The 23326-nt window shown below is 43.4% G+C and overlaps 2 protein-coding genes across 2 annotated transcripts in view; one reads left to right on the top strand and one right to left on the bottom strand.

Annotated features, from left to right (window-relative positions):
- Positions 1–23326, top strand: part of GGCT (gamma-glutamylcyclotransferase) — a 1150694-nt gene that overhangs the window by 865184 nt on the left and 262184 nt on the right. The window lies entirely within an intron of this gene.
- The window catches only part of MINDY4 (MINDY lysine 48 deubiquitinase 4), a 131906-nt gene that overhangs the window by 103434 nt on the left and 5146 nt on the right, over positions 1–23326 (bottom strand). Inside the window, exons 3-6 of the mRNA XM_050783224.1 lie at positions 20947–21066; positions 17320–17555; positions 13667–13910; positions 8009–8418 (exon numbers count right to left, since the gene is read on the bottom strand). Coding sequence (XP_050639181.1) covers positions 8009–8418; positions 13667–13910; positions 17320–17555; positions 20947–21066 — 1010 coding nt within the window. The remainder of the gene's footprint in view (positions 1–8008; positions 8419–13666; positions 13911–17319; positions 17556–20946; positions 21067–23326) is intronic.

The raw sequence follows: 23326 nt of genomic DNA, 5'->3' as shown, positions 1-23326 counted from the left end.
TTCTCAGCACCATTTATTAAATAGGGAATCCTTTCCCCATTTCTTGTTTTTGTCAGGTTTGTCAAAGATCAGATGGCTGTAGACGTGTGGTATTATTTTTGAGGGCTCTGTTCTGTTCCATTGGTCTATATCTCTGTTTTGGTAACAGTACCATGCTGTTTTGGTTACTGTAGCCTTGTAGTATAGTTTGAAGTCAGGTAGTGTGATGCCTCCAGCTTTGTTCTTTTGGCTTAGGATTGTCTTGGCAATGCGGGGTCTTTTTTGGTTCCATATGAACTTTAAAGAAGTTTTCTCCAATTCTGTGAAGAAAGTCATTGGTAGCTTAATGGGGATGGCATTGAATCTATAAATTACCTTGGGCAGTATGGCCATTTTCACAATATTGATTCTTCCTATCCATGAGCATGGTATGTTCTTCCATTTGTTTGTGTCCTCTTTTATTTCACTGAGCAGTGGTTTGTAACTCTCCTTGAAGAGGTCCTTTACATCCCTTGTAAGTTGGATTCCTAGGTATTTTATCCTCTTTGAAGCTATTGTGAATGGGAGTTCATTCATGATTTGGCTCTCTGTCTGTTACTGGTGTATAAGAATGCTTGTGATTTTTGCACACTGATTTTGTATCCTGAGACTTTGCTGAAGTTGCTTATCAACTTAAGGAGATTTTGGGCTGAGACGATGGGGTTTTCTAAATATACAATCATGTCATCTGCAAACAGGGACAATTTGACTTCTTTTCCTAACTGAATACCCTTTATTTCTTTCTCTTGCCTGATTGCCCTAGCAAGAACTTCCAACACCATGTTGAATAGGAGTGGTGAGAGAGGGCATCCCTGTCTTGTGCCAATTTTCAAAGGGAATGCTTCCAGTTTTTGCCCATTCAGTATGATATTGGCTGTGGGTTTGTCATAAATAGTTCTTACTATTTTGAGATATGTTCCATCAATACCGAATTTATTGAGAGTTTTTAGCATGAAGGGCTGTTGAATTTTGTCAAAGGCCTTTTCTGCATCTATTGAGATAATCATGTGGTTTTTGTCTTTGGTTCTGTTTATATGCTGGATTACATTTATTGATTTGTGTATGTTGAACCAGCCTTGCATCCTAGGGATGAAGCCCACTTGATCATGGTGGATAAGCTTTTTGATGTGCTGCTGGATTCAGTTTGCCAGTATTTTATTGAGGATTTTTGCATCGGTATTCGTCAGGGATATTGGTCTAAAATTCTCTTTTTTTGTTGTATCTCTGTCAGGCTATGGTATCAGGATGATGTTGGCCTCGTAAAATAAGTTAGGGAGGATTCCCTCTTTTTCTATTGACTGGAATAGTTTCAGAAGGAATGGTACCAACTCCTCCTTGTATTTCTGGTAGAATTCGGCTGTGAATCCGTCTGGTCCTGGACTTTTTTTGGTTGGTAGGCTATTAATTATTGCCTCAATTTCAGAGCCTGCTGTTAGTCTATTCAGGGATACAACTTCTTCCTGGTTTAGTCTTGGGAGAGTGTAAGTGTCCAGGAAATTATCCATTTCTTCTAGGTTTTCTAGTTTATTTGTGTAGAGGTGTTTATAGTATTCTCTGATGGTAGTTTGTATTTCTGTGGGGTCAGTGGTGATATCCCCTTTATCATTTTTTATTGCATCTATTTGATTCTTCTCTCTTTTCTTCTTTATTAGTCTTGCTAGCAGTCTATCGATTTTGTTGATCTTTTCAAAATACCAGCTCCTGGATTCATTGATTTTTTGGAGGGTTTTTTGTGTCTCTCTCTCCTTCAGTTCTGCTCTGATCTTAGTTATTTCTTGCCTTCTGCTAGCTTTGGAATGTGTTTGCTCTTGCTTCTCTAGTTCTTTTAATTGTGATGTTAGGGTGTCAATTTTAGATCTTTCCTGCTTTCTCTGGTGGGCATTTAGTGCTATAAATTTCCCTCTACACACTGCTTTAAATGTGTCCCAGAGATTCTGGTATGTTGTATCTTTGTTCTCATTGGTTTCAAAGAATATCTTTATTTCTGCCTTCATTTTGTTACGTACCCAGTAGTCATTCAGGAGCAGGTTGTTCAGTTTCCATGTAGTTGAGCAGTTTTGATTGAGTTTCTTAGTCCTGAGTTCTAGTTTAATTGCACTGTGGTCTGAGAGATAGTTTGTTATAATTTCTGTTTTTTACATTTGCTGAGGAGTGCTTTACTTCCAACTATGTGGTCAATTTTGGAATAAGTGCAATGTGGTGCTGAGAAGAATGTATATTCTGTTGATTTGGGGTGGAGAGTTCTGTAGATGTCTACTATGTCCGCTTGGTGCAGAGTTGAGTTCAATTCCTGGATATCCTTGTTAACTTTCTGTCTTGTTGATCTGTCTAATGCTGACAGTGGGGTGTTAAAGTCTCCCATTATTATTGTATGGGAGTCTAAGTCTCTTTGTAAGTCTCGAAGGACTTGCTTTATGAATCTGGGTGCTCCTGTATTGGGTGCATATATATTTAGGATAGTTAGCTCTTTCTGATGAATTGATCCCTTTACCATTATGTAATGGCCTTCTTTGTCTCCTTTGATCTTTGATGGCTTAAAGTCTGTTTTATCAGGGACTAGGATTGCAACCCCTGCTTTTTTTTGTTTTCCATTTGCTTGGTAGATCTTCCTCCATCCCTTTATGTTGAGGTTAAGTGTATCTCTGCATGTGAGATGGGTCTCCTGAATACAGCAAACTGATGGGTCTTGACTCTTTATCCAGTTTGCCAGTCTGTGTCTTTTAATTGGACCATTTAGTCCATTTACATTTAAGGTTAATATTGTTATGTGTGAACTTGATCCTGTCATTATGATATTAGTTGGTTATTTTGCTCGCTAGTTGATGCAGTTTCTTCCTAGCATCGAAGGACAGACAAACATTTTGACATGTTTTTGCAATGGCTGGTACCTGTTGTTCCTTTCCATGTTTAGTGCTTCCTTCAGGATCTCTTGTAGGGCAGGCCTGGTGGTGACAAAATCTCTAAGCATTTGTTTGTCTGTAAAGGATTTTATTTCTCCTTCACTTATGAAACTTAGTTTGGCTGGATATGAATTTGTGGGTTGAAAATTCTTTTCTTTAAGAATGTTGAATATTGGCCCCCACTCTCTTCTGGCTTGGAGAGTTTCTGCTGAGAGATCTGCTGTTAGTCTGATGGGCTTCCCTTTGTGTGTAACCCGACCTTTCTCTCTGGCTGCCCTTAACATTTTTTCCTTCATTTCAACTTTGGTGAATCTGACAATTACACGTCTTGGAGCTGCTCTTCTCAAGGAGTATCTTTGTGGCATTCTCTGTATTTCCTGAATTTGAACGTTGGCCTGCGTTGCTAGGTTGGGGAAGTTCTCCTGGATGATATCCTGCAGAGTGTTTTCCAACTTGGTTCCATTTTCCCTGTCACTTTCAGGCACACCAATCAGACGTAGATTTGGTCTTTTCACATAATCCCATACTTCTTGGAGGCTTTGTTCATTTCTTCTTACTCTTTTTTCTCCACACTTCTTGCTTCATTTCATTCATTTGATCTTCAATCGCTGATACTCTTTCTTCCAGTTGATCGAGTCGGTTACTGAAGCTTGTGCATTTGTCACGTAGTTCTTGTGTTATGGTTTTCATCTCTATCAGTTCTTTTAAGGTCTTCTCTGCATTGATTATTCTAGTTATCCATTCATCCATTCTTTTTTCAAGGTTTTTAGTTTCTTTGCGCTGGTTACGTAGTTCCTCCTTTAGCTCTGAGAAGCTTGATCAACTGAAGCCTTCTTCTCTCAACTCATCAAAGTCATTCTCCATCCAGCTTTGTTCTGTTGCTCAGGCCCAAGATGGCCGAATAGGAACAGCTCCAGCCTCCAGCTTCCAGTGTGAGTGACACAGAAGATTGGTGATTTCTGCATTTTCAACTGAGGTACCATGTTCATCTTGCTGGGGAGTGCCGGACAATCAGTGCTGGTCAGCTGGTGCAGCCCGACCAGCGAGAGCTGAAGCAGGGCGAGGCATCGCCTCACCTGGGAAGCGCAAGGGGGAAGGGAATCCCTTTTCCTAGCCAAGGGAAACTGAGATATACAACACCTGGAAAATCGAGTAACTCCCACCCTAATACTGCGCTTTACCAAGGGTCTTAGCAAACGGCACACCAGGAGATTATATCCCACACCTGGCCGGGAGGGTCCCACGCCCATGGAGCCTCCCTTGTTGCTAGCACAGCAGTCTGAGATCTAACTGCAAGGTGGCAGCAAGGCTGGGGGAGGGGCGCCCACCATTGCTGAAGCTTAAGTGGGTAAACAAAGCCACTGGGAAGCTCGAATTGGGTGGAGCCCACCACAGCTCAAGGAGGCCTGCCTCTGCAGACTCCTCCTCTGGGGACAGGGCATAGCTAAACAAAAAGCAGCAGAAACCTTGGCAGAGGTAAATGCCCCTGTCTGATAGCTTTGAAGACAGCAGTGGATCTCCCAGCACAGAGGTTGAGATCTGAGAACGGACAGACCGCCTGCTCAAGTGGGTCCCTGACCCCCCTCAGCCTGACTGGGAGACATCCTCCACTAGGTGCAGACTGACACCTCACACCTCACATGGCAGGGTACACCCCTGAGACAAAGCTTCCTGAGCAAGAATCAGACAGCAACACTCACTGTTCAGCAATATTCTATCTTCTGCAGCCTCCGCTGCTGATACACAGGCAAACAGGGTCTGGAGTGGACCTCAAGCAAACTCCAACAGACCTACAGCTGAGGGTCCTGACTGTTAGAAGGAAAACTAACAAACAGAAAGGACATCCACATCAAAACCCCACCAGTACGTCACCATCATCAAAGACCAAAGGCAGATAAAACCACAAAGATGGGGAAAAAGCAGTGCAGAAAAGCTGGAAATTCAAAAAATCAGAGTGCATCTCCCCCTCCAAAGGAATCCAAGCATCTTTCGATATCAAAGGACACAGAAGAAAAACAAAAACAAAAAATAAACCAGAAAATAGTCCCTTCAGCTCCTGGGGTCAGATCTGAGGAGTCAGAGTTAGGAGTGCCTGACTGCACAGATACTCACACCCCCTAACATCTCAGCAGGTTGCATCCTCCACCTGCCCCTTAACCCCACCTTTGCCCCTAGGTGTGACTTCCATGGATTTTCCTGAACCTGATATTTGGAGGCCCTAAAAGAGCCCCAAGTAGCCCCTCTCCTCCAGCTTCCTTAGGACAGAGTAGTGGAGCTGGCTCTGTGCTAATGGCCAGCTCTGATGTCATCTCACTGTACTTTCCCATGCTTTAGAAGAATTATATGTGCACATGCGTTTCTCCCCTTGAGGAACTCACAGGACCTGGTACACACTAAGACTGAGACCCCTGTTTACCAAACTGAATTAAACAACAAGGGGAAGGGGGCACTGATGGAGGGGAGTTGGGAAGGGTAGGGGATGCAGATACATTTACCACTGGGATTACTTTGGCCCTGGTTTCAAATCAAGAGCACTGTGTAGAGTTGTACAGTATGTGCACTACACAAAGACGCCTCACTGAGGGAGTGAAAGAGAGCCAAAATCCAGCCCATATTCCATTTGCCAGTCTGTGCGCCCTTGGATCTGCATCTACCCAGAAATCTTGTCAGGTTCCTTGGATTCTCTGTGCCTCAGTTTCCTCATCTGTGAAATGGGGATAACAACTGCTGGGTTGAAGGATGCTTTTTCTCAACTCCCAGTGTTTTCTAGAAGTTTGAAGAGGGCTCTGCTAGTCTGGCCCACCTGGCCATTCTCCCCCTCTTTAATCACTCCACCCTAAGGGAGGAATTGTGAATTATATAACTGATAAATTCCATAAAAAATAAAAGGCATTTAGGCTCAGCTTTGCACTTTTTCCTCTTGGAAGTGGGCTGCTCTTCCACAGGCAGCCCCTCCCTACCATGTGTTATATGAGAATACCTACCCTGGGCCCACGATGGGAGGTTCGTTTGAGCCCAGGAGTTCACGACCAGCCTGGGCAACATAACGAAATCCCGTCTCTACAAAAAATACAAAGCATTAGCCAGGTGTGTGGAAATTAGTGCATCTGTGGTCCCAGGTACTTAAGAAGCTAAGGTGGGAGGATCGCCTGAGCCCGGGAGGTCAAGGCTGCAGTGAGTTGTGATTGTGCCACTGCGCTCCATCCTAAGTGACAGACTGAGACCCTGTCTCCAAAAAAAAAAAAAAAAAAGTAAACCAAAGACATTTCCAAACAAAAACTAGAAAAAAAAATTAACATACCTGCTAAAAAAAATACTAAAGGAAGTTATTCAAGTAAAAAGAAAATAAAAATGCCATAATTATTCCAACTAGAATAAAAAATTATCAGACTAGATTTAAAGTTCCAAATACATGCTGCTTATCAGAGATAAGCTTTAAATATATACTAGAAGGAAATCTCAGCAAATATCAAAGGATTGTAATCATAAATAATATATACAAATAATTACATAAACAAAAAATAATGTATAAACTATATGTATAAACAAAAAAATACCCTAAATATATGAAATTAGTAGTACATGTCTAAATAACCCATGGGTTAAAAAAAAAAAGAAACCACAATGGGAATTAGAAAATATATTAACTAAGTTATATGAATATTTAACATATTAACTTATGGAATACAGACAAAGCATTACTTACAGAGAAATGTGCAGCTTTAAAAGATATTACAAAAGAAGAAGGCTGAGAATCAGTAAACTAGGAAATAATAGCAAATCAAACTCAAAGAGAATAGAATTAAGAAAATAATAAAAATAAGAGCAGAGGTCAATGAAATAGAAAACAAACAGAAAGCCAAAAGTTTTCTTTGAGTATATTACACAAATGACAAATTCCTAGTGAGACCAGTTAAAAGAGAAAGAACATAAATTACCAATCTCAGGAATGAAACAGAGACATAACTATAGATCTTACAAACTTCAAAGTGATAATAAGAGGATAATATAATTATACAATTTTATACCAATAAATTAAAAACATATATATATAGTGGCCAAAGTCTTTGAAAAAATACAACTTGCCAAAACTTACACAAGAAGAAAGTTGAAATTTGAATTCAAAAGATTTAATTGAATACATAATTTAAACCTTTCAACCTAATGCACAGAAAATTTCTCCAGTAAATTCTCCCAAATATTTAAGGAAGAAATCACATCAATCTTATACTCACTCTTCAAGGGGATAGAAAAAGAAGGACCACTTCTAGCATAACCTAGGTATCAGCAACTGACAAAGCTGTTGCAAGAAAGGAAATATGCCCGCCAATCTCCTTCATAAACTTATACATAAAATCTGTACACGAAATATTAATAAGTCAAATCCAATGATATACAAAAAGATAATCTATCATAGCCAAGTGGGATTTATTCTTAGAATGTAAGGTTGGTTTAACATTAAAAAAATCAATCAATGTAGGAATCATCAAGGCCTACTGTAAAGAATAAAAGTAAGCATAGGGTGAAAAATAAAATAAAATAGAAATAATGCCCTAAGGGATCCTTGTGGGAGCTGATTCATCACTGTATCTCTGGCTTCCCACAAGAAACTCTTAGCCACGTCTGCCTGGCCATGTTGCTGCAGGTATGTTTTGAGCCCATCTGCTAAAGCAAGCTTGTCCAACCTGCAGCCCACATGCAGCCCAGGACGGCTTTGAATGCAGCCCAACACAAATTCATAAACTTTCTTAAAACATTGAGGTTTGTTTGCGATTTTTTTTAGCTCATCAACTATTGTTAGTGTATTTTATGTGTGGTCCAAGACAAGTCTTCTTCCAGTGTGGCCCAGGGAAGCCGAAAGGTTGGACACCCCTATCTAGAGCATTCTTCAGCTTTCCAGGTGTGTGAGCTCTGGCTGAGTTTTCTTCCTGGTAGACCATAACAAACTCTGCCTTGCTGGTTACTTCGCAGGCTTGTTCTGAGAGACCAAGAAGCCTAAGAAGGCCCCTTGGGAGCCATTAGGGACTAGACAACATGGGAGAGGTGGAGTTTCTTTTTGAAAAGCCGTCACCTTTGCGTGGCACACTCACCTGACAGGTACGGGCTGGCTGCCCTGCCGTTTGAACGCTCTTTCCAGCCTCTCCTGGGTCATCCTGGAATTACCACCAGGCAAGTAGAGCTTCAAGGGCATCCTGTCCACGTCTGTGCTGCCATCCACCGCTGGGCTGTCCTCAGAAAGATCTCTCGGCCTGGCCCTGTCCCGCGGGGGCAGCCCTTTGCTGGGCAGATGGGGAGGGCTGCTGGCAGTGCTCTTCCGCTTTTCTACGGTCAGTTCACTAAGCTGACCCAGAGAGGTCCTGGAGGGGGAGCTGCTGCTCGAGGCCAGAATGTCCTGTTGGGTACGGACAAAGAGCTCAGGGACCTTCCGGCTCTCTTCTTGGGGTTGGGTGGAGCTGCTTGAGGGTGAGGACCGTCTCAGAGAGCGTCTGTGAAAAGAATCCTAAAGGGAGTAAGGACAAAAGCAGTGAGGACCCTTGAGGGGAGCTGGAAAACACAGATCCCACTTCAAGCATTTGCCCATGATGTGATGTCTCTCCCAGGAATGTATTTTCCCACCCCTGACTCTTTCCCTTAAAATCCTGCCTATTCTTTGAGGAGCTACTCAAATGCTGCCACCTCTGTGCTTTCAGTGATGCACGCCCCGCCTGCCGGAACCTCAGAGCAGGCCTGGGCCTTTCTCTCGCAGCCCCTATAGAGAGCAGGTTCATGCAGCAGGTGAAGCCGTCACTCCAGTCTGCATTACCACCTACCAGCTGTGTCACCTGTGGCAGGCTGCTTAACTTCCCTGTCCCTGATTTCCTCACCTGTAATATAACCAGTCCACAATCCACTACCTGTCATTTCTAAATCCCAAAACCAGGCTGGGGATGGTGGTTCACGCCTGTAATCCTAGCACTTTGGGAGGCCAAGGCGGGCGGATCACTTGAGGCCAGGAATTCGAGACCAGCCTGGCCAACATGGTGAAACCCCATATCTACTAAAAATACAAAAAAATAGCCAGGCCTGGTGGTGCATGACTGTAATCTCAGCTACTCGGGAGGTGGAAGCAGGAGAACCACTTAAACCCAGAAGGCAGAGATTGCAGTGAGTCGAGATCACATTACTGTACTCCAGCCTGGGCCAGCGAGACACCGTCTCAAAAAAAATAAATAAATAAATCCCAAAACCTCTGAAAATGAAAGGTTTTTAAAAATCCTGTGGTAAATTCTTAACTGTTGTGAGGCTGCTTATAGTCTTTTTAAAATGTGAATATTCATTCTTACATGGAGTTGCTGAAATGGTCATGTTTTTTGCTCATGGGGTGCTACCACAAACCCTACAAAAGGCATTATGTGGTATGTGTCTCATGCACTGTACTTCCTTTCCAAATTTAAAATATACATATATATAAATTCCAAAAGACATCCAGCCCAAAGGTTTTGGACGAGGGATGAGGCAACTGTAGTACTTCTCTCCGACAAGACTGTACAGAGGATGAAATGAGACCCGTGCAAGGCACTAGCACAGAGCCAGACGTACTGCAGCAGTCAGCAAACGCTCACTACTCCTACATGTATTTGCCCTGTGCCCACTTACATATGGTCTTAACCCCCTCCTGATGGCAGAGGTCATTCTTAATTTGCCTCTGGTGTTCACAGGGCACCCAGCTCAGCAGCGTATACCTAATAGGCACTCAAGATTTGCTTAGTGTTTGAAATGAAGGAATTCTAGAGGAGTCAATTAAATATCCAAATATCCTCCCTTACTGTCAAAGATTAGTGGAGGAAATGGGAACTCGTGTTGTTACTAATGGGAGGGTGGGGAGACAAAGACAGACATACCAGGCTTTTCCTTGTTTTAAAATTCTGAACCTCTCAATATTTCCAGAAATAATCCAAGACCAAATAGTAAAGCCTGGGCTGGAATAAGGAAACCTTAATTTTGTAATGTTCTGGCTAAGCAGACATTACTAAGCACTATAAACCTCCTCCCAAAGCCACTCAGGACATCCCCTGCACAAAGTGGGGAAGACATTAGTCATCATTCCCAAAGAGACTCAAACTTCTGGCCGAAGGGAGCTGGAGCTGCTGCAGGGAGCCCAGCCTCTTAAGTCATTCTTAAATACAGAAGTGATGTAGTAAAAATGATGAAATACCCAACAATCTTTGGCTCTTTTCTCCTGAGCAACCAGTAAGTATGGCCAAGGTACTCAAAGGCCACAATGTCCCTTCTAGAGAATCTGGCGAAATTCTATAGCAACCCTTCCTTCAACATCCTTTGCGGGTTTCAGATACCACCTCCCAAAACAATTACCAAAAGGAGAAGTTTGCAGCAATGCCCTCGGCGGCGAAGCGGGTCCAAGCCATCTCCCTCACAGCGCAGGTACAAAGGGGACCTCCACTGCACACACTTGATGATCAGGACGTCATGCTGGGTGGGACAGGACCCTGGTGTTCCTCTGGTTCACTGGTCCCCAGAGTAGTCCACCAACCCCTAAGAGTCCCTAGACCCTTTTAGGGAATTCAAAACTATTTTGATAGTAGTAAGATGACACAATTTACCTTTTTCCACTGTGTTGACTTTGTGCACGAAGCAACAGTGGGAAAAACTGCTGGTCCCAGGTGCCTTTTTCCACTGTGTTGACTTTGTGCACGAAGCAACAGTGGGAAAAACTGCTGGTCCCAAGCACGAAACAAAGCAGTGGCACCAAACTCTACTAGTGCCCAAGGCCCTCTTTACCTGCACACTCACAGTGAAAATAGGTGAACAAAGTGCTGACATCACTGAGGAATGTCCATGCTGACACATAAAAAGTATTCATTTTATGCCCTTAGACTCTCCAGCACACATCTCTTCAACACCCTGAGTGATACAGTGGGAGGGGCGTGCAGGCATTCCGCTGAGCATGGAGGATGGCAGCTGGCACTGCACGACTGTCTAGGCTGCGAGTGAGCTTGCTGGTTTTTTCATGGAACCACTGACAGACAAACTATGGTTACTCAAGCGTGGGTATTTGGCAGGCATTTTCTTGAAAATCAATTGAGCCTGTCACCTCAAGGGAAACAAATGGTGTATTTTTGTCAGTGATAAAACACAAGCTGTCAGGTAAAAATTAGAATTTTGGAAAACTTCTAACTGCCACTGTGAGTTTGAGAGCTTTGCAATACTTAAAAACTTCTTGGATCAGCTGGGAGTGACATCAACAAATGAAATTCTTTGGTGCGATTTTCTTTTTGTCTAATGAGATGTGTCCACATTTGGAAGATCTATATAACTCAGTAACCAATATTTTCCAAATGACCAATATATCATGTTACTAAATTTTTCAGGGGTAAAAAATTCAAAGTGCAAGACATACCAAGGGAAATTGATAAGGTACAAAAAGTTCACTGATATGGTTTAAGATTTCACATTAAGAAACTACAACTTGTCTAGTTTCGGTGTAGCATCAAAAAAAAAAAACCTCAGTTTTCTGAAAAGACTATTAAAATACTTTTCCCTTTTCCAACTGCTTATCTAGGTGAGGCCAGATTTTCTTCACACACTTCAACCAAAATACCATATTGCAACACGCTGGATGCAAAAGCAAATATGAGGCTTGAACTATCTACTACTAAACCAGACGTTAAAGAGATCTGCAAAAATATGTAAAACAATGCTACTGATCTCACTAATGTTTTGTTTTGAAAAATGTATTTTTTATTAAAATATATCATGTTACATGTAATAGGTTTACTACTGTTATTTTTAATGATTTTTGTAAGTATTTTTAACTTCTCACTTTTAATTTCAAATATAGTAAATAGCAATAGACACACCTACATAAACAAAAGCTCTTTGCACTCCACAATAATTTTAAGAGTATAAAGACAGCCTGAGGCTAAAAGTCTAAGAACCACTGATGTAAGTCTAAACTGTCACCCAGGCAGGGCTCCTTCCACAGTGTCCCCAGCAGATGGGTGACCTAACTTCCCTTTCATACAACTAGCTGAGTCCTTTTCAAAACAACCTTCACTGCTGAAGTGGCTCTGACTAATGGAGGGCTCCTATACCAACCTCCATCCACTGGTGCCAGTTGTGCTGTCTGGAGCCACCAGGCAAGGCTACACCACTCAACCCAACAATGGTGCCAGCAAGCACACACCACGCACTTCACAGAAACACAACAGTGTCCTGCTCTCAGGAGGCTTACAGACTAAGCTCAAGATTGCAAACAGAGTTTATCTCACATGGAGATAGGCTATTCCAACCTCCATATTCAAAGAAATCTCTTACATTCTGCCAATCTCCCACAAGATTAAACATCTCTAAACCTTTTAATTTCCTCCAAACTGTTCACCATTCTAGCCCCTTTCCTCTGGACAGGGTTCAGTTTATGAATGTCCTTCTTCAACAAGAAGGCCTAGGATGGGGTATGACATCAAGGTGAGCTGTGGCCTGAACTACACAGTGGCGGGCAGGCTCTTCCTTGATCTGGACCCCAAGATTGCATGATACTGAAATCCCAGAGCCCTAAGGGGCCTCAGACAGCTGGTCTAATAGAAGAGACTGCAGCCAAGAGAAATAAAAACCTTGACCAAAGATCCCACAAGATGGAGCCAGGGGCAGGGAGAGGACTCACTTCTTTCTGTCCTAATTCCAAATGAACTGAGAGAACAGTGCCAGCACCTACACCACACCTAAACATACAGCAGGTAAGCGAGAGCGCAGGTGGACACAGACACCTATTTTTTGTTGGCTCAGGCTCCCTGATTTGACTGACGTGGCACTTTGAGTTTGGTGTTTACTTTTGCTTTGCTTTTCTGTTTGTTGTTTTGCAAACTTCTTTTACATATGTCTCTGATTTGGTTTTGTCTCTCTGCCTAATGGAACTCTACCATGGTCACCCTGTAAGGGAGACTATAAAACAACAATGTGAAATTTTTAGAATCTTTTTTTGAAAGAGAAAAAAATAAAAGCAGAATAAATGAAACCATAAGGCTTTGGGGTTTTAGTCCCTTTTAACTATCATGTTTCACATTTATTTTAAAAGACGCTCTCTGGTTTTTTTCTTTTTTTTTTTTTTCTTTTTTCTTTTTTTTTCACACAGGGTCTCACTCTTGCCCAGGCCAGAGCACAGTCACATGATCACAGCTCACTGTAGCCTCAACCTCCCAGGCTCAAGCAATCCTCCCCACTCAGCCACCTAAGTATCTAGGACTACAGATGCACACCACCACACCTAGCTAACTTTTTAATTTTTTGTAGAGATGGGGCAGTGGGACAAGTGTCTCCCTATGTTGCCCAGGCTCAATTCCTAGGCTCAAGCGATTCTTCCACCTTGGCCTCCCAAAGTGTTGGGATTACAGGCGTGAGCCACCACACTCAGCCTGAAGATGCTCTCTAAACCTGGATAGGTTCTCCACTCCTGAATTGCAAAGACAAAGCTGAGCAGGTATTCTCACCCAGCAGAGGAATAGAAAACCATGGCATCCACCTCACAGACAAAATGGGTAAGCTAAGGGCAGGAAAGGAGACCTGCTCAGGGCCTCATGGGTCACTGACAGTAGAGCCAGGGAGAAAACAGAGGCAGTGTACTTCCCACCCCACGCACAGGCCTTCTTCTCGGACTGTCCTGTGGGGTACCCCAAATAAACCCAGGCGTGCCTTAAGCCTGGCCCAGTCCTCAGCCTCCAATCTCATAACAACAGAAAGAGCAATAGCCCCACCTGTGGGGAGCTGGCGATGGGCCCAGCCATCATGCCTTGCACAATCAGACCAGACTTTGGCCTGGAATTCTCTCCCATCCTCTTCACATCCAAGGAGGGCTCCAAGTGAAGCTTGTCCGTCTTCTCCCACGCAGAAGCCAACATAGGAGTTTCACCCGGAACCGTCTGCATGGGCTTACTTTTGTGTGGAGGCCTTTTAGATGATACAAAATTACCAAGTACATCTCCATCAAGATTGTCATGTCTGTGAAAAAGGAATATTTCCATTAAAACAGACTCCCCAGAAGGAATCAATAACAAAGATAGCAAATTCCACATTCAATGGGCACTCAAAGCAAGCCCATTAACAAGTCTATGATGACTTCTAACCAGCCAGTGCATTATCATGAAAGACAAGGAACAGACAATACTCTGGTATCAGGGCAAGTCTGCCCTACAAAATAAGGCCAGTAAACAAGCAAACAAATTCAGAGATGATGAGCCATAACAGGACTCCTCAAGTCCTTAAGACTAAAGAGCGTCCTTAGTCTTCCAGACCTGAATGACTAAGGAAGACTATAATCTTTCAGTACAGTCATGGGGTATGTGAAGCCCCGCCTTGCCGCACACCACTGAGAGAAGACCCACAGCAAACTTGGCATTCCCCGCTGTTCAGCTAAACCTGGAGTCAGGTGTGCCAATGGCTGTGTGTGTGTGTGTGTGTGTGTGTGTGTGTTAGAGAGAGAGAGAGGAAGGAAGAGAGCAAAAAATAACAAAAGAAGGTGAGAGACCGTGAGAATAAGCACAGACTCAGAAAGAACAAGAGAGAGAGAGCCCACGAGACAAAGAGAGAGACCCAGGCAAAGGGGAATCTTACCTCTGATCACCCAGAAGCCAGCACTCCTGTGACACAGGCTCAGCTATTTTCTACTACTGGGCTCTGCCATAAATGGGTATGGCCCCCTACCCTATGCTAAGCTGCTTACCAGGCACTGGGTCACACGCGGGAGGGCAGTCGTGTGTGCTGAGACTGGGCCATGTCAAGCAGAGGAAGGGACTGGAACCAGCCTGGGGAAATCCCAAAGGGCTCCCAGAAAAGGCGGCACCTGAGTCTGAGAGAATCAGGCAGCAAGAGCTCCCCAGGAGAAGGCCCAGCCCCAGCACACAGGCCTCCAAGGCAGAATGTGCTCAGGGGAGCAGCCGGGGCTGGTCAGGAATGGGGTTCTGCATGGTATTCTAAGGAGTTTACCCTGAAAGCTGCAGGGAATGTCCGAAGCCCTTTGGCCGGGGAGCGGCATGGCCAGACTCCTTTCGTGGAAAGCTCACACTATCTTAGGGTAAGGGTGGATTTGAGGGAAGATCACTAGAGGCCTGAAGACCAGGGAGGGAAGATCACTAGAGGCCTGGAGACCAGGGAGGGGCTGTAGGAGTTAACCAGGAAAAGAGGATGGGAGTGTGAACTGAGGCCCTCGCCGGTGGGCAGAGAAAGGAGGAAAGAAGGAAAGTGCCTACTATCACTCTGGGTGAAGAGCTCACAGGACTCACAGATGCAGAAGATGACAGATAAGGAAGAGGCAAGAACACCTACATTTTTGGTTTGGGTAACTGGGTAGGACTCAGGAGCTTCAACTTCCTAGTTGCTTTTTTATTGTGTCAGAAATATTTCACTTCCCAGCCAGGCAGTAAGTGCCTTGGAGGAAGAGCTTCTTCATAGCCCCTTACAACCCTGCACCTCTGAATCCTTGGGCTAATTGCTCGTCATGGTCCCACCTTTTGGCAGCTTGACACCCATGCCCTGACTTTCAGCGACCTTCAGGAAAGGAAATGCTTTTCAATGGAGCCAGAAGACAGCACCCATTCCCAGGAAGTTAAGCTCACTGCTGGGGACTGCAGTGTCTTAAGGTCGTAATTTAATGTCATTGTTTCCCAGATAATAGAGGTTCAATCAAGAATGCCAATTCATTTTCTTCCTAAGATTTTTTAAAGAGCTTATTTTTCAGATTTTTCCCATCTCTACAGTGTTTTGTTGCCTTTTAGAATACCAATACCATACCCCTGTTTTTAAGAAAATCAAATAAAGCAAGTGCTTGAACCTTACAACCATGGAATTTAAAATAAACACAGTGAATCGTAACTACTCTCCATCGCAAAGTAGTCCATTCTGACAGCCTCAACAGGATAATAACACTACTTCACAGCAGAGATTTTGAAAACACAGAGTGTGGGAAGCTGAACAGTGACCCCCCAAAAGATATTCACATCCTTATCCCTGGAATCTATTAATCCATTTATGCCAGAGGTTGCAATTTTTTGAATTTTTGCATGAGTGAAAAATCAGACCTTGGCGATGACCTTGAGCAGTAGGATATAAATAACTCCCACATGCTTAGTGTTCCAATAATGGAACACTAGGGATAAGTGGGTTAACCCACTTATGGTTAACTACGTAAGTGGGTTAGCTACACAGTAAAAGGGATTTTACAGATGTGATTAAATTAAGAGTCATAAAATGGGATTATCTGGTGGACCCAATGTAATTACAGGGGTCCTTCTTAGAAGGAGACAAGAGGATCAAAGGTAGTAGTAAAGTTAGCAGATGTAACAACACAAGCAGAGGCTGGAGCGATGTGCTTTAAAATGGAAGAAGGGGCCAAGAGTCAAGGAACATAGGTGACCTCTAGAAGCTAAAAAAGAAAAGAAAATGGATTTTCCCCTCAGAACCTCCAGACAGAACCAGGCCTGCTAACACTTTGCCTTTAGTCTAGTGAGACTGATTTTACACTTCTGACCTGCAGAACTGTAAGAGAATAAATTGGTATTGCTTTAACTACTGTGAGGATTAAATTTTATATGCCAATGTGGCTAGGCTGTGGTACCCAGTTGTTTAGTCAAGTATCAATCTAGCTGTTGCTGTGAAGGCATTTTGTAAATGTGATTAACATTTACAATCAGTTGACTTTAAGTAAGGCAGATTATCCTCAGTGATGTGGGTGGGCCACACCCCATCAGGTGAAGGCCTTAAAAGCAAAATCTGATGTTTCTCAAAGAAGAAATTCTTTCTCAAGATTGTAACATGAAAATCCTGTCTGAGTTTCCAGATTTCCAGCCTGCCCTACAGATTTCAGACTTACCAGCCCTTACAGTCCCATCAGCCACCTCCTTAAAATAAACCTTTTTTTTTTTCTTTTTTAAGAGACAGTGTCTCACTCCATCTCCCAAGCTAGTGTGCAGTGGTGTGAACATAACTCACGGCAGCCTTGAACTCCGGGGCTCAGATGATCTTCCCGCCTCAGCCTCCTGAGTAGCTGGGACTGTATGTGCACACTGCCACCCCTAGCTAATTTTTTTTAAAGTTTTTGTAGAGACAGGGTCTCTCTATGTTATCCAGGCTGAACTTGAACTCCCAGCCTCAAATGATCCTCCTGCCTTGGCCTCCCAAAGTGCTGGGATTACAGGCATGAGCCACTGCACCTGGCCAAACTTCTTTATATATATACATACAGGTACATATGCATATAGATATACGCACGCACACACATACACACACACACACACAGGGAGACCATATTGATTCTGTTCCTCTGGAGAATACTGACTGAAACAGCCATGAAATACATAGTAATTTGTTATAGCAGCAATAGGAAACTAATAAACAGAATAATGGGAAAAGATACCTGGCTTTGCTTGTTTCTGACAATGATGTTCTCCATCCTGCATCTTCATCTGAAAGGTCATATATATTTACCAGTGTAGTCTCTGAGCATCTCAATGGCACTTTGTTATTTTTCTTTGGAACCGAGAGTGCAGGGATTGGAGTATCTTGAGTGAAATTGTTAGCTGTATTTCCAAAGTGATCCAGAAAGTATCTGGTGATGAGTTCAAGACTTGTTTTTAGAGGATTTTCCTTTGCCTATCATTGGGAGAGAAAAAAAAAATCATTAATTTATATACAGCTTCACGGAAGAGTGGAAAAAACAACTATTCCACTTCTTTGGGTAAGTTTATCAACTTCTCACTCATTCATACAAGCTTTCAGCCAACATTTACTGGCCACATATTATATATGTCAGGTACTATGTTGGGTAGGGACACAGAGACAAAAACAAAATCTCTACCCTAAAAGAACTAGCATCCAGTGCATGAGACAGGTGATTCAATAAACAACTAGAATAAAATTTGATAGCAATAGAGGCATGCCCAAGCAAATTTCCTCTTGGTTTTTTGCTCCAAGGAATAACTTTATAAAATATATATCCCTTCATTTAACAAACAGAGTCTGTAGGGAACACTAACCCTATAGATTTGTAAGTATTTGGGGCCTGAATATTTTTTTAGCTTGTAAGCTCTGCATCTAACACTGAAACCAGCGACGACAAAGACAACTGAATAGAAGGTTAACGTGAAGAGCACAGAGAAGCAGTCAGGACCGACACACTTTACACCCCAACCTTAAAAACAAAAGGCAAATGAAAGTCTTCAGTACTAGGTTTTGGAATTAAACGATACCAGTATTTTCCAGCCCCGCCTATACCAAATATTCCCTTTGGACGTTTTTTAAAAATACAGATTCTCACACCCTACTGATACTATGCCAGAACAGCAAAGATGTAAATTCCCGTGAGTAATTTGGATAGACACAGCTATTCATGCAACAATATGCAGGCTGGCCTCAGGGACCCAGCCATGTGTCAGTCCCCAAGCCACTCGCCCAGTAACACCCAGGTCCTGCCGAGCCGTGGCTAGACATGGGGCACTCTGTGATTTTGCAGACTAGCAAGGCACCTATCAAGGAGCCTAGCAGAGCAGGCCCTCGAGGCATGCCAAGTCCTCCGCCTTCCTAGTCCTCTCATCCATGCAGCAGGACTCGGGGACTAAGACCCACAGCCCATGGACTATGACCAAACCCAACAGATTCATCAGACAAAATCCGGGACAGTTTTACTATTTTTTTCAGTAAGAGATACAAACAAAAACGATTTTGTCTAAGATTAAACGAAGCTTACAATAAAGAGAGTTAGGGGAAAGATACTATATTTATTGTAGCTTCTTGCTTTTTCTCTCAATAAGAGAGACTTAAGCCCCTGAATTGCCTGATTATCCCTTAAGATTTTTCACATCACTTGGCTCACAACAGACACAGCCTTTATATGAATCTAGATATTGTTTTTCAAGATCTCAATTTACATAGGCATTTTTATCTATCCTATACCTAATAGTTTAAAACAAGTTACTGGAAATATTAACATTAAATTGCAGGGTTTTCCTGGAATCAGGCTAGCTCTGTGCTGAATGAATGTCAAAATTATTATGTAATAGATAGACTAATGCGTAATTTTCCTGTAAAATATACACTCCAATTCATTGTATAACAGCTAATAACTGCTGTATAAATCATCAGTATCTCATGAAAATATCTTAAGTATCTTAAGCTAACAACTACTTTAGGGAGACTATATTACAATGAGGGAACAAAAATAGCTTCAATGTCAAAGACACTTTTGGGAAATTAGGTAAGGTACCTTTATGTTAAAAGCCCAATGTGACCAGAATGGTTAACTGAATTTTCTGGGTAGCTGTCCCACTCTCTGTACAAAATTCTCCTAAAGTGTACAGTCCATTCTCCTGCCTTGGAATACAGCAGACGGAGGATTGCAGAGCATCTGCTGCCTGGGTCACCAGTCTTTCCACAGGACTTACAAAGTACTTGCTACAGGACAGGAGATACAGGTGCCTGCATGTCACCCCATGACCCAGAGGACAAAGGCCTTCTATATGATGTCTTTACTGAGCCTGAGAGACTTCACCTGGCTGCCAATGCCTACTTCTCCTCAAAGGGGAGCACGACAATTTCTAGCAACCTGAGTGCTCCTGTAGGTGCCAGTTGTTTTTAGTTTATATGTTTGCCTGAAATTCCATCCTTCACTTTATTGAGAGATGCCTGACCTAGGTTCCTCCCCGGCCTAGGACGTGTATTTGCATAGTTTTCAAATGGTTCAGTGGATCCTCTGGGTGTCTCAAAAAATAGCCTTGGTCCTACCACCATACAAATCCAAACTGCTAAAGTCCATTTGAAAAAATCACTCCTACAATAGGACGGGGAATCAAAACACCTGGTTCTAGCCTCATCCCTACCTGGTAACTGACTGTGAGACCTTGGATAGCCAACTCTCTCTGGCTCACAGCTCCCTCCTGAGAGGAGGAAATTGATCAGTGGTTTAAAGTTGGACCCTGAGAGGCTAGCCGAGAAAGCAAGACCTCCTTTTCTCAACTTCAAATAGAGCATTTTCCCTTCTTGGCTTTGCATATTGGACTTCCACGTGAGATATCATTTTATTGCTTTTTAAAAAAATTGTGATAAATGCTGAACTGTATCATTTTCTTTTTGACTCTGATACTATGCACAACCACAAGGCAAGATTTGCTGGACAGCCCATTCTTTTTCTGTCTTCATAACAGATTTAAAAAATTAAGTAGAAAGTGTAGCTTCATTCATTTGTATAGTCATTCATTCATTTATTCCACAAATATATACTGTCTATTCAGTATACCATCGGACAACACTTTATGTATGGGGATATAATAGTGAACAAAAAGACTGCATTTCTGGCTTCTGCTGTGTCCAAGGTATTGGGGGAGGCAGATACTAATTTTAAAATCACATAAATATTCTATTGCCAATGCGATAAACACAAAAACAGGAAAACTATAGGGTGCCATGAAAGCCTGTAATAGCAGGTTGGGGAGATCAAATATGGGGGACCAGAGATTTCTTCCCGCCCCAGAAAACGTGGTTCCATTTGCTTTCCCAACTCTAATGCACCGGGGTTAGCTGAACTCAATTCCCTCCTCTACCTAAATTATATGTCACAGGAGACTCAAGACTAAGGTATTACTCAGAACTGAAGAAGGAAACTCTTACACAAGCAGGGAATGGAAAATTTTAGTATAACTGGATACGATATTCTTAAGTACAGTCTTACTAAAAATAGCCTTGTGTGGGGAGGCGGGAGCACAGGGAGTAACTGTGGGAGGCTGAGCACTGCCACAGGCTCTGTTGAAAATGAGCCCGACAACCCCCCACACACACACAACACGCCAATGGGCGGCACCAGCTGACCGAGGCGGAAAACCCACTCCTGCTGGGGGTCTGTCCGCACTTGGGGGGTCCGTTTCTCTCTGACTACAAGTGTGGCAGGCCAAGAGCGCCTCAAGCCTCTCCTGTCACTGGCAAGGTCCGCGAGTGCTCCGGCAGCGCCAAACTCAGTTCCAAGACTCCACGCCACACCTTAGAAAGCACATACCTTGTTCTCCTTATAGAGAAATTCGAGATGCAAAACCTTTCGAAGATCATTTCTGTTGTTTATGCTGAGGTCAGAGCGTGGGCGTTCCTGGTCCATGGTCACACATGTCTTCTTTAAGCCCTGAGGGAAGAAATCTGAATCGCTGTTTACCATCTTAAATCAAAGCCCGCTGTTCTCATAAAGCACAAGCAAAAGATTCCTGATGTGCACCAAGATAATTCTCATATAACCTTTACACTTGACATCACCTCTGCAATTATCAATATTATTCTGATTCTTAGAACAGCCCCATGGGCTAAGTGAAGGCTGAAGTTTTCAGGCCATTTCACAGATAAGGAGTGAGTTCAGGACTCACGCACAGGAGTCCTGGGTTTGGTCCCAGATTTGGAATCACAGTATATGAAGCTTTAAAAATAAATGAAAGAAAAAACATAAACAAAAGGCTAATATTCATTCCCTTCACTCTCAGATGGGGAAACCAGGAGACAGGGTTGACTTGCCCAAGGTAACACAATGGAATCACATCACAGGCGGGGGTTGTAACCATCCCAGTCTGTGAGTCCGTGACTCTGGGACCCAGGCCCATGGGAAGCTCTTGGTAAATGTCTGCTAAGTCACCAGCAAAGCCACTTTCCATCATCCCACCCTGAACTGCCAGAAGACCAAGGTTCAAGGCCCAGCTGAGACATGCTCTAGCAGTGGAAAATCTGGGGTTGGGGAAGTGAGAGTCCTGTTCGCAAGTGCCTGGCTTCTCCATCTGAAAAACAACCACAACTTTCTGTCCACCCCACTGGGCCATGGTGATTGTCAAATGGCTGGAGGCTGAGAACATGCCTCACCAATAGCTCAGCCTGGTGTTAGCGGTGTTCCTTGTTCTTAATGGATTCCAGACCCCCAGTGCTGCACAGGCTTCAGCTTCTCACAGAGCCTTTGTGTTCAGAATTTTACAGAGGCTCTAGCTGCTGGGGAAACATGACAAAACCCATGCCCACCATGAATTTAGGTAAGAAGGTCAATTTGGGAATCTAAAAGTAAGAACACAACCTTGAAACAAACAGAGGAAAGAGGAGGCCGTAGGGAAGGGAAATGGAGAGAAATGGACATATGTGTCGGAAAAAAGGTGGACTAGATGCATCAGGAAGAATCCGTTTGAAGGAGAAGTGGGGTTCAAAACCAACCACCCGCATTTCATCTGGGCTTAACCTTGGCTTTCCCTCCAGCCAAAGTGATGTGGAACATGCTATAACGAGGGTCTTTCTCTGATGGATAATTCTTTATGTCTGTCAACAGTTCAAATCGGCAAGCCCTGGCACATTTAACAAACCCCACCCCCACCCGGGCTCTAGAGTGTGATGCACACCAGCATTTGAAAACCACTGGGGGCCTGGGCATGGTGCCATAGACCTGCAGTCCCAGAACTTTGAGAGGCTGAGGCAGGAGGAATCCTTGAGCTCAGGACTTCAAGGCCACAGTGAGCTATGATTACACCACTGTACTCCATCCTGGATGAAAGAGTGAGACCCTGTCTCTAAAAAAAAAAAAAAAGAAAGAAAGAAAGCAGAAAAGGAAAGAAAAGAAAAAAAACGAAAAGAGAAAAGAAAAGAAATACCATTGGGGTAGAGGACAAGGGTGCCCTTGGGAGTCAGTCATTCCTCAGTCCCATCCAGTCCACTCAAACTTCATTTGCCCAACAAACACCTGTCATGCACCTCCTATATGCCAGGCTCTGTTCTAGATGCAGGAGAGACAGAAGGAATAGGAGCTGATGTTCTGTTGGGAAAGTAGACCATAAATGTATGGTATGGCAGCTGCTAATACATACTACTAGGGAGACAAAGCCGGGAGAGGGAAGATAAGGACGAAAGTCACTGTTTTAGATAGTCAGCTATTTGTTCAGCATCATCCACATGCTCACTCCTGTCCCAGGTTCCCTATCTGTGAAACGAAGGGAACAGACCACTAGTCCGTAAGTCCAGTTGCTAGAGGCAGAGCAGTGAACAGATGAAAGTCCCAGTCCTGAGGGAACTTGCACTCTACATGGGGAGAGACAACAAATATAGTATGATACGGGGAAAAAACATACAAAATAGTATAAGGAGACAGAGAGAGCTAGGGTGGGTGTGGGGATGGGCTGCTACTTTATCAAAGGTGGTCAGGAAAGCCATCATTGATTGATGAAGGAATCAAAAGAGCAGGCCACCCGGACACTTGGGAGAAAAGTGTTCCAGGCAACGAATAGCAAGTGCAAAGGCCCTGAGTCAGTTGCAAAAGGGCAGTGCATCTAGAGCTGCATGGCAGGGGAAAGGAGGTAAGGAAGTCAGAAGTCACCCAGAGACTCATAAGGAAAGGCCTTGTGGGCTTTTGTGAAATGGTAAGGCTA

Source organism: Macaca thibetana, chromosome 3 (assembly GCF_024542745.1).
Source record: "Macaca thibetana thibetana isolate TM-01 chromosome 3, ASM2454274v1, whole genome shotgun sequence".
Taxonomy (NCBI): domain Eukaryota; kingdom Metazoa; phylum Chordata; class Mammalia; order Primates; family Cercopithecidae; genus Macaca; species Macaca thibetana.
This window is presented reverse-complemented; position numbering and strand designations above follow the sequence as displayed.